This window comes from Morone saxatilis, unplaced genomic scaffold (assembly GCF_004916995.1).
Source record: "Morone saxatilis isolate NCDOM2014 unplaced genomic scaffold, NCSU_SB_2.0 Contig11, whole genome shotgun sequence".
Taxonomy (NCBI): domain Eukaryota; kingdom Metazoa; phylum Chordata; class Actinopteri; family Moronidae; genus Morone; species Morone saxatilis.
In genome coordinates this window covers 7,781,318-7,792,273 of record NW_023339663.1, presented here as the reverse complement: position 1 = coordinate 7,792,273, position 10,956 = coordinate 7,781,318, and the positions used below count along the sequence as shown (strand labels likewise).

Genomic DNA, 10,956 nt, shown 5'->3' with positions numbered 1-10,956 from the left:
CCCCCCAAAAAAAAAACCCTCAAGTTCCCCTTGAAAATACAGAGGACATAACCTCGGTGTTGTCAGCAGTAGCTACAGCCCTGCATACTGCATACAGACAAACAGATTACCTGCATGTCTTCCAGAGGATCCTCCTGTGTTGAGTTGGTGCTGCGACGTTTGCGTCCCTTCTTGGGATAGCCGTTGATCTTACATTCATAGCAGGCCTCAGGAGACAGAGAATTATCATCCACCTCACCTCCCTGTCCAGCACTGGAACCGCCGCCACTAGTAAAGCCCAGACCTGTGACACAGTGCCTGAAACAAAGACAAAGCCATCAGTCAGCTAAAAACATCGACAGACTGCGTTTCACATACAGTCATTCACTCACTTACCCTTGTCCTGCGCGGAAGTATCCAGGCGGACATCCACAGAGGTAGCCCCCGTCTGTGTTTGAGCAGCCAAACTTGCAGGGGTTCTGGCTGGTGGAGCACTCGTTGACGTCTGTGCAGCCTCCGCCCGTCTGCTCGTAGTTGAAGCCGGTGGGGCAGAGGCAGCGGAAGCTCCCCAGGGTGTTGTGACATGACGCTCCCCCACAGATCTGGCTGTTCAGACACTCGTTCTCATCTGGGTCACAGGAAGTTGACGGGAAGTAGACAAACAAGAGGTCATTCAAGTTAAAGGACACAAACAATGCTGGGAAAGTCGCCATGAATGTTGTAAATATGTGGAGAGGTTCAAATTAAAAATAGAGGTTAAACAAACAAAAGCTCTTTATTTATATTTGGTGCGGGGGGGGGTGTACACAGAAGCAGGCACATGCTGAACCACAATTGCTTTGTCTATTCCTGAGCTATTTCTAATAATTTTATGTACTTACAGATTTTGGTGTTGCACCATCCTCTTTTTTTCATTTGTTTTTTGTCTACAATAGGTCACTTTGTCCCTTTAGACATATGTGACATATTTTCACAGGCCTCTCAAATGTCTCTTGTCATCCTGATAGTTAGTATTTTTTGTCTCTTTTTATTAATTAAGTGTGCATGACATGTACAATATAATAAGTATTACAGATGCTCTGTTTTCATTTCTTCCTTCCCAATAGGAATACCAAGTACTGAGCCAATACATGTGCAAAATAGATACACACACATATATATATTATATTTCAAACTACTAAGTCTTTATGATTGCTATCATTGTTGTATGGCCTTTAACAAAAAGTTAAACCTGCGTCAGGCCATACAACAAGGACGGATCAAGACTTTGCTATCCTGGGAAGAAAAACAGCCCCGAAAAACAGGGCCGTGCTACTTCCCAGCAGTGTCCTGTTTCTGGGCTAGTAAATTACATGGTATCAGATCAGTGCGCACTCACCAATGCCAGCACATTACAATACAATACATTACAGCAATAGTAAATATAATTTAAGTAAAGCATAAAGTATAGATCTTTTTTAGGGTTTTAAGTAGGATATTTGGCATTTAGTTTTAACATTTTCTCATGACATTACTACAGCAAGGGAAGGGTTGAACTACCAGAGGAAAGAAAAAAAAAATGGACATACATTGTTTATATTGTAAGAGTCTCAGGAATAGGTGAAGAATGGATACGTTGTTTTTAAAAGGCTTCAGGCCAGACTCTAGCCCAGAACATCAAGACTGCATGGTACATACTTTGGCAACCAAGTCATCAGGATGCCCGAAAAGGAAAGAATTTTTATATTTGCTGATAAAAAGAGCAGTGGTATTAACTCACCCACACACTGGTTCCACTGGTAGTGCTGCAGGTAGCCTTGTGGACAGCTGCATCTGTATCCACCCACTAAGTTCTGACAGCCATGCTGACACCTGTGGTTACCGTCACACTCATCCATATCTGTCAGGGACAAACAGACAAAAAAAAAACTACTGTAAGCCTATTTTCTCTACTGGATCCGCTGATACTGAGGTTGCTATCAGTGGTTTTCTGACCTTCACAGGTTTGTGCGTTGGGATCTAATGAGAATCCCCGCTGGCAATCGCAATTGAAGCTCCCAGGAGTGTTCTGGCAGACACCATTGGAGCCACACAGATTGGGGTCTGATGAACATTCATTGTTGTCTACACAGAGAGGAAGGAAGGTTCAGACAAGGGTAAAACAAGAACCATGATATAAAGGCTGATTAAAAGCCCTGATTTGAATGTGCTGAGTCATTTTTACATTTGTGGAGAGTTGACATTGGTCTCGAGAAATAGGGCAGGTCACTGTGGACTGTTGGTACCAATTATCTCACAGTCTAGAGGAGTTTAGGAATAAAGTCTCTCACCTACTGATTTAATCTCAGATATTTGAGTCATGAATGTTTGAAGTAATCTAAACTCAACATCCATTTACAAGCTTTTCTCAGTAAAAAAGGTAGTAAATTCAGTTAGGGTTATTTTGGTAAACATGTTTGACTGTTGCGAGTGGAATCTATGCAAATCTGAACCAAATCATGTACTTGCGGAGAAGGCTGTAATCTCTAAATGTCAGTTGTTTAATGTGTGATTCTGGGTCTTTTCACAGTCAGTTAAGATCATAAAAGTCTCCTTATGTCTTTGTTTACTCAACAGTCAACATGTGGGACATAGTGCTCAAAAGCAGAAGGGGGAAGGTCTGCTTTCCCCAAGCACTACCTGACAGTTGCTTTAAAGGAGGGATTACTGTCAGTCAGTGTGACTGACAAACATTATTATACTGGATAAGGACACATGCTTCTTTACAGCAGCAGCTTGGATGAACAGATGTATTGGAAAGAAAGAGTCTTACAGTATTTACAATATGTCTAAAAAGCGTTCAGTTCAGTAAGCACCTGCCCTGAAGGAGTTTAGGGTGTGTCCTGCACATCAATAGTAGTTCCTGAGGTATGATTTGAACAAGTGTTTTATGTCAAACCCATGTTTGTCCAACATCCTTTTTCCTAAATTAATAACACATCCACACCTACTGTATGTCATTTGCCTGGGGGATATTCCTATAGTCAAAACTGAGGGTTCCCTGTCTCTGACTTGATGTGAGGTCATGGGAGCTGCTTTATGGTCTGGAAAAAAAGCTTGTGGTAGTCATGGCAATCCACTGCAAAGTTCCATAACAAATCATTGCTAAGCTGCCATGACTCCAAACCAGTCCAGCCTAATAAGATCAGTGTGATATCAGCCAGAGTCCATTAACTCTGAGCGAGAGTTAGTAAAAGTTAGACAAGAGGGTGCCTCACAGACAGCTATATCAAGAGCAATTCTAATTACAAACTACTGTAATGTGCAATGTATCTATATGCTGTGTTTATTTACCAATGCAGGCAGTATGATGCTGGGTGAAGCCAGGAGGACACTTGCAGGTGAACCCACCGATGGTGTTAACACATAAGAACTGACAGTTATGCTGTTTGGTCGAACACTCATCCAGATCTGAAAAAGAGGAGAAGTTGTACAACAAAAAGCAGCTACAGATTTAACAGAAAGGCAAATACTGCTTAGTAGTTTATATAAAACATTTTAAGATACTGCGGTTGGAGCTTTGTCAGATCACTACATCTACTACTGTATGGGGGGATGCTCCTTTCTGTGAGTCAAATTCCAGTCCTTCTACAGTCACTGACCTACAAATGAACTGCAAATGAACCAGACACCGGAAACACAGAGGGGGGACTGTAGAGGGGGAAAACTAAAGCTATGGTAAATAAAGATGAAAGAGGCCCTAAAAAACCGAACACCATGTGCACACTTGTTTGGACTCACAAACAAGTCTGATAAACAGAGACACTGCCAGATGCACTGTGTCACAGACCCTGGATGTAGGGTACACGTTCATGAACAAACACGTGCACATGGATACACAAGTCCAAATGGAGCGTCTTGGGACAGTGAGCAGAACACTGGCAGAGGGCCCGGCCACTCAGCACTACAGTGGTTCTTACTTGGAAACTAAGTCAAGCAAGAACTTCAGCTTAAACTTTATTGTCCTCAGGGGGAAATTCGTCTCAGAGCAAGGTACCTGCCTGCTGCTAGTCGCTACAAGAGTGTGGCCCTCTATCCCAAACCATGCCACTCAACTGGGTAGAACTGGGCTTAATGTGGGCTACTCTTGGATATTTCCAGGTTCTGTTTTCCTGTTTGAGTGTGTGTCACCTCTGCAGCTTTTTGCATCTTCTTGTAGGATGTATCCACGGGGGCAGGAACAGAGGTAGCCTCCCTCTGTGTTCTTACAGATGAAGTTACAAGGCTTTGGTGCCTGTATGCACTCATCCACATCTAGAGGGAGAGGGTGAGACAGAAAGAGTGAGAGACACAGAAAGAGTTTGATCCTGTAGCCAGAAATTCCATAAGGGGAGATGATGAGACAGACAGACTCAGGCTGCATTTTTCAGAGGAGTGTGTGGGCAGTCCACCCACGTAGTTTCGGCTCTTTACTAGACAGCAGGAATGAAAATGGGAGGTAGGCATGGTAGGAAAAGAGTCCATAAAGTGTAAGTGCTGGAGGTGAAATTAAGTCTTACCAACACACAGTGTGCCGCTGATGTCAGTAGTATAGCCAGGTTTGCAGGTGCAGCTATAGGAGCCCAAAGTGTTGATACACTGACCATTCTTGCACAAGTTCCCCATCACCCGACACTCATCAATATCTGGATGGAACAAGAAAAGATAGCTCCAGATAAACTCATCACAAATGAATTTTGAGTCAATTGCCTGAGTGGGAATAATTCCTTTCAGAGAATAATCTGCCAAGTATCTGGATTTTAATAGTGAATAACATCTGTGTGCCCCAATTCTGCACAACCTTAGGGAAATATTGTTCAACGCATTTAGTTATGCATGAGTGTTGTGTCAAGTATAAAAGTATTGATTTTTACTGAAAAAGTAAAAAATCAATGGTTTGCAAGTGAGTATATCAAACGACAACCATCTGTTAATTTAACGTTTATCACTTCAAAACCATATCAGTGGTTTCATCTGTACAAATTACCGCTGACAAATTTACAAAGCATAACAATTGATGTCCTACTTTTTATCTGGATGTCTTCCACTCATTTCAAACACATAGAATATCAACTTACAAAGACCCAAAACGTGTTGAGATAATCCATTGCCTTGAACAATTCGCTTTATCTGTAATATTATTGTGAACAGGGATCATTTTGAAAACACTGCCTGTTAGCACAGACTGGCACCAACAGGGGTATTTTAATGCATACATCATTAAGCATTTGAAACACTGAAGTTTGCTTGTTGTCTTCTGGTGATCTGCTGATGTGATAGCTAGTAAGTGCAAAGGTATAATACAGGTGGGTTTTAAATCTTGGAGGCTACAGGTTTTAAATGAATCCAGCTTTCCACTGAAATGAATGAAAACAGTGGTTGCCTGGCAGGTTAGAGGAAATCTGTCTAACAACAAAGAATTCTAAGTATTTTTGACTTGTGCTTTAGGGCTAAATCGTGCAAAACTATTAGTGTGGTCATTTTAACCATTTTAGATTTTATATAAAGTTTTGAAAACTCATCTCATGTTAGTGCTATTATTGAAAAAAATAATACTTTTCAGAGAAAGATCCACACTCATTAACTGTAGAAAATTTGCTGTTGATTGTTTCTTCTACATGGAGTTTTTAACTGGTTATTAAACCGTCAAAATGTAATACTGATGCCTGTATATAACCTACATAAGCAAAGAAGAACATCAGCGAGAAGATTGGCTATTTCTGTTTAGTTATTGGTTATTTTGTCACCAGAATCAACAAAAAATGAAAGTTCCTTGTTGTGGCTTTAATGTAAAAACAACCCTCTTCAGCAGTAAAATACCTCTGCCATCAGTGGTGTACCCGGGTCCCAGAGGACACATCTTCTTGTACTGAGTGGTGCCGGGAAGGGGGCAGAGCTCACAGTTGGTACCCCACCCTCTGCCTCCATCACAACAACACTCTGACTTGGTCACCATGTTCCTGTTACTAGAAGTCATCTGACACAGAGTGGTCAGAACTTCAGTGAAGCAGAAACCTTCGCGGTTATCTGGGGGGGTGGGAGAGACAGTGAAAGAAATGTGAGAGCATGACAAACAGACATGCAGACAAAAAAAAAGAAAACAGACAAAACCACCCAGACAGGACCTGGCCTCAGGGAACCAGACGTAAATAGATAACTGCACTGCTCTATCACTACTGTCTGTAAGGAGTAAGATAGCAATAGAACCACAGAGCTTACAAAATCTCCCTGGAGGTTCTTTCACTGACTTCAGCACATCATGTCTACCCCAGAAGTATATATTTAGATTAGGGAGGAAGGCTGTGAAAGGATTTCCTTGCCCCTATCTTGACAGTAACAGACACATGGTTTTTAACGAGACAGTGGAGACTGTTGTGGAATGGTTAAATTCCCACTGACATGTACTTTTTCACTAAATTAGCCAAGACTCAATACATAAAACATTTCCATTCAAATATAACAGCTATAAAATCCACATCCAATCCATTTTAACTGTGGCACCTAAAGATTGTTTACAAACTTTTATTTTATTTTAGTCATTATACCTAGTCACATTATACCTAGTATTTTATCTCATTTCAACACTTTATTTGAGTCAGAGATGTTTGAAATACAGAAAAAAGATGCCATTGAAGAAAGATGTCTCATTTTTTAATTTAACTTTGTTTCTACAGTTTTGCTTCCTGCAGGCTGAAAAGATTCTTCCTCACAAACTGGGGTAAACCAAATTAAAAATGCCATACAGACACAACAGGTCCTGATACAAACGAATCAAACAAGTGAAGTTGGAACACAGTGAAAAAAACATATACATATGATAACAATGTACGTACCGATACATTCAGTCTGTGTGGGGTTAGCGTTGAATCCTTGGTCACATCTGCAGCGGTAGCTTCCTACTGTGTTCTCACAACGGCCATTCTTACAGATACCTGGTTTGGCTGTACATTCATTAAGATCTAACAGACACACATACATGGACAGAATAAAGATTAAATGTAAATATTTGTTTCACAAGATTTTCTACTACGTGTCAAACTTTACATTAAGCTAAAGTGAAAGTTCAGCAAGGAAGTCCACACATCACACAGCCCAATATTTTTTACGGACCTTTATCAAATTTCACATTCTTGGGGCAGTTGTTTGCAAACATGTCAATACATGTTCCTATTATTTTTACAGTTACATTCAAATCATTTAACAAATCTATTAGCTTGCCATTTCCCAGGGCTACTACCCAAAACAATCATCTTTCCTTTCAAGTATATACATATATTAAAATATTCCCATTTGCTCACCATGGTATCATTGCCTTCAATTGCACCCCAATGCTCCTTGTCCATCTTCACTACACCACTACCAACATCTAACAGCTTGGGCGCAGGGTCTCAGCCTATATATCTCTAAATTATTGTATACTCTTTAATCCTTTATTCTAAACCATTATGAATACTTACATATATAAAGTAATTAATCATTTTAATAATGTTGGTTTCTTCTGGTTTAACTACCAACTTATTATGTATTAGTAAATATTCACCATAGATATGGGTTTTTAAGAGTAAGGCCTGATGACAGTAACAAAGGTCCACTAATTACCAGGACAGGATATGGGGTGGTTAACAACCCCTAAGATATACACAACTAGCTTTGTACATTTCCACATAAACGGTTATGCGTATCAAAAAAGATTTATTATATGCAAGGTAAATCCAACATTTGAGGCTATAAACTAGAATTATGGTTCATTATTTCCTACAGTAGGACAGGATAATCTTACCCATGCAACCATCTCCACTGGGCTGGCGTGTGTATCCAGGTGAACAGATGCACATGTATGTACCAATCAGGTTTTTGCAGGTCATGCCTCTGCCAGCACAGTCATCTATGCCATCTTCACACTCATTCTGGTCTGGAAAACAAACAGTATTCTAAGAGTAAGGGGACACACAAGTTTGGAGAAATCTATGTGTATGCATGCATGTGCAGCATTTACACCAGTGATGTAACACAGACACTCACTCACACTGCAGCACTCCAGAGGTTAATCCGACACTGAGCTCTATAGTGCTAACAGGCGTGTAGTGGGAGGATTGGTGGTCTGTTTGGAGGTCTAATGTAAACAGTGACGCTATAGACACTGAGAGGTTCCTCCTGTCTCGGTGCTTCCCTCTAAATACAACTGTTGCTATGGTGGCCGAGATATCTGAGAGAGCGGAGGTGTAAACAGTGACTCGGCCGGTTACAGTTTCCAGAGAGTGTTTTAAGTTTGCCCGAGACAGAGAACCCTTGAGGATCTCACAGAGATAGTGTGTTATGTAACTTTATGGAGGAGGCCAGCATGTCTTCTAAGATATAGAAGCCCATTTCCACCGTTGTATTTCAAAATAATGGCTTCTTAAAATAAGGAGAAACTTTCTTAAAATTATGACTGTATCGCAAAAAAAATGAGAAACCTTCTCAAGATAAGGACTTAGTATCTCAAGCTAATGACTTAATATCTCGAAATAATTACTTTTATTTATATCATCTCAACATACCTAGCTAAACTGAGACATGAGCTTCATGAAGGTATTGTGTTTCATATGCCTACTGCTTTTCTTCTAGCAATGACTGAAAGGAAGCCCACACAACTTCGTTATTGTAGGCATAAGTCAAAGTTTTTCATTAATTTTGAGATATTAAGTTATTATTTTAAAGAAGTTTCTCATTATAATCACTTAGAGGATCTTTTTTCCATCACTTTGGCAGAAATGGGTTTTCCATATTACGAGGTACTTAGTTTATTTCCTACCAACACTTGTCCAACAAATGGACCATGACTAAGAAAGCTGAGTGAATGAGTGCAGCATTTAGCGGTAGTACCTTTACACATCCTCCTGTCCTCACGTAGCACGTATCCTGTGGGACATTTACACTCATAGGAGCCCACCACGTTAACACAGCGGAAGGCACACAGTAGAGGATTCTGGGCGCACTCATTGATGTCTGGACAAGAAACACAAGGCAACAAGTTACAGCAGTAGTATAGGACTACCAAGACTGTATGATGGATGTGAGGGTGCAGACATAATTTCACATACCTTCACAGGTCATCATTGGCCCCGGCTCAAAGCCGTCATCGCATGCACACTCAAAGCCACCGATGACATTAGTACATGTGCCGTTGCCGCAGGGATTGCCAATGTCACACTCATTGGTGTCTGTATTGAAGAAAGTTACATAGAACTCATTCAGTAGCCTTAGATTAACACCAACCAGGTGAATAAATCAGTGAGGGAATATGACGGAGACAAAGACAGGAGAAAGATGATGATAAAGAGACAGTGAGAGAAATATAACTCAACAGCGGGCAAACTGACCTTCACATCTGACTCCACTAATGTCCAGACGGTATCCCATAGGACATTCACAGCGGAATGAACCGTCTGTGTTGATGCACTGGCCATTAATGCATGGGTCATTGAGGCATTCATCAATATCTGCAATTTAAAAAAACCATTAACATAAAAAGACTACATGCTGCAACTATGACAGATAAGCAGGACAGTGAAGATTCAGTGTTAATGACACACATACCTTTAGGGCGGTCATCTGGCCCCTGTTGGTATCCCTCATTGGGACAGAGAAGAGGATACGCCTCTGGAACCATGAGATGTGAAAAGTCAGGAATATCATTAAATAACACTCACAATTCCGTGCATGAGCTTGTATGCATGTGAGTGCTTAACTGCATACAGTATGTGTGTACGTACCCTCTCCCTTGCTGGGGCAGATTTCGCAGGGGTCTCCCCAGCCTTGACCTGGCATTCCAGTGCAGCAGCACGCCTCCTTGGAGGTGTTCTGGGGCTTTGGAGCCTGGCAGCGGCCATTTTCAAACTTGGTATAGCAGTAGTTCACACGTATATCTAAGGGTTAACACACACATAGATGAGAAAATAAGTAAAATCAGAGAGAGACTGAAGGAAACAATCAGGAAAAATGCAGAGTGACAGATGGAAGTAGCAATTTACAACGTACAAAAATGTAAAAATGTAAAGTAACAACCAGCAGTCAGTAGCTTTGCTTAGCATAAAAACTGGAAACAGGGGAAAGCAGCTACCCTGGCTCTGTCCAAAGTTTAAAAAAATCTACCATCTCTAAAGCTTACTTATTAATACAGTTAACACTAATTATATGTTATTTGTTTAATTCGTTCAAACCATTTTTCACACTTTTTTACAATTCCTTTAAAACTTCTGTTTTGATACAGGCAAAAATATAAGAAGAAAGATTAACTTTATTAATCCCCAATGGGGAAATTCTTTCTTCACTTAAGTTTTACACACACACACATAGGCCCGAAATACAATTATGCACACACTGGGCTTATAGACATGCAAATGTGGGGAGATGGNNAGCGGCACCCTGGGAGCAGTTAGGAGTTCGGTGCCTTGCTAAAGGGTACCTTGGCAGTGCCCAGGACGTGGAACTGGCACCTCTTCAGCTATCAGTCCGCACTATATTGATTGCAACTTAAATTATTACCCTAGCAAACTAAATCAACTATTTAAAAGGCCTAAATGGTGATTTGTTAGGGTGATGTTTCTGTGGCCAAATAGGACTCCATTACAAAGTTGTTGTGCCCACAACCTTATAATGACAGTGGTGAGTACAGTGTTACTTACCTGGAGGTTCTGTAAAGTGATCAAAACGACAACATATTTTAAAGTATTTTTCTTTCAAACCAAATGTTAAAATCTGTTTAAGTCTCTGTAGTGAGGACATAGGCTAGGCAATTATCTCTAGTCAGTGATCAGAGTTTGCCAGTCTCTCTTCCCTCTCTTGCTTCTGAGGGCTCTTGTTCCTCGTCAACTAGGCAGGCACTTACTTGTAATGAGAAGCATATGGTTGCGCTCTCCTGCTAGCACTGGCCTTCACTGAACTCAACACAAATAAGCTTTCTGACCACCATAGATCACACACACATGCACACACACA

General features: G+C 40.8%; 1 protein-coding gene across 2 annotated transcripts in view; it reads right to left on the bottom strand.

The window, feature by feature from the left end:
- Positions 1-10,956, bottom strand: part of fbn1 (fibrillin 1) — a 64,048-nt gene that overhangs the window by 2,258 nt on the left and 50,834 nt on the right. For both annotated transcript variants that reach the window (XM_035652380.1, XM_035652381.1), the window contains 15 exons: positions 9,732-9,884; positions 9,556-9,618; positions 9,339-9,458; positions 9,060-9,179; positions 8,842-8,964; positions 7,757-7,888; positions 6,810-6,935; positions 5,797-6,003; positions 4,497-4,622; positions 4,129-4,251; positions 3,292-3,408; positions 1,954-2,082; positions 1,739-1,858; positions 376-607; positions 111-297 (listed from right to left, as the gene is read on the bottom strand). In XM_035652380.1, coding sequence (XP_035508273.1) covers positions 111-297; positions 376-607; positions 1,739-1,858; positions 1,954-2,082; positions 3,292-3,408; positions 4,129-4,251; positions 4,497-4,622; positions 5,797-6,003; positions 6,810-6,935; positions 7,757-7,888; positions 8,842-8,964; positions 9,060-9,179; positions 9,339-9,458; positions 9,556-9,618; positions 9,732-9,884 — 2,078 coding nt within the window. The remainder of the gene's footprint in view (positions 1-110; positions 298-375; positions 608-1,738; positions 1,859-1,953; positions 2,083-3,291; positions 3,409-4,128; positions 4,252-4,496; positions 4,623-5,796; positions 6,004-6,809; positions 6,936-7,756; positions 7,889-8,841; positions 8,965-9,059; positions 9,180-9,338; positions 9,459-9,555; positions 9,619-9,731; positions 9,885-10,956) is intronic.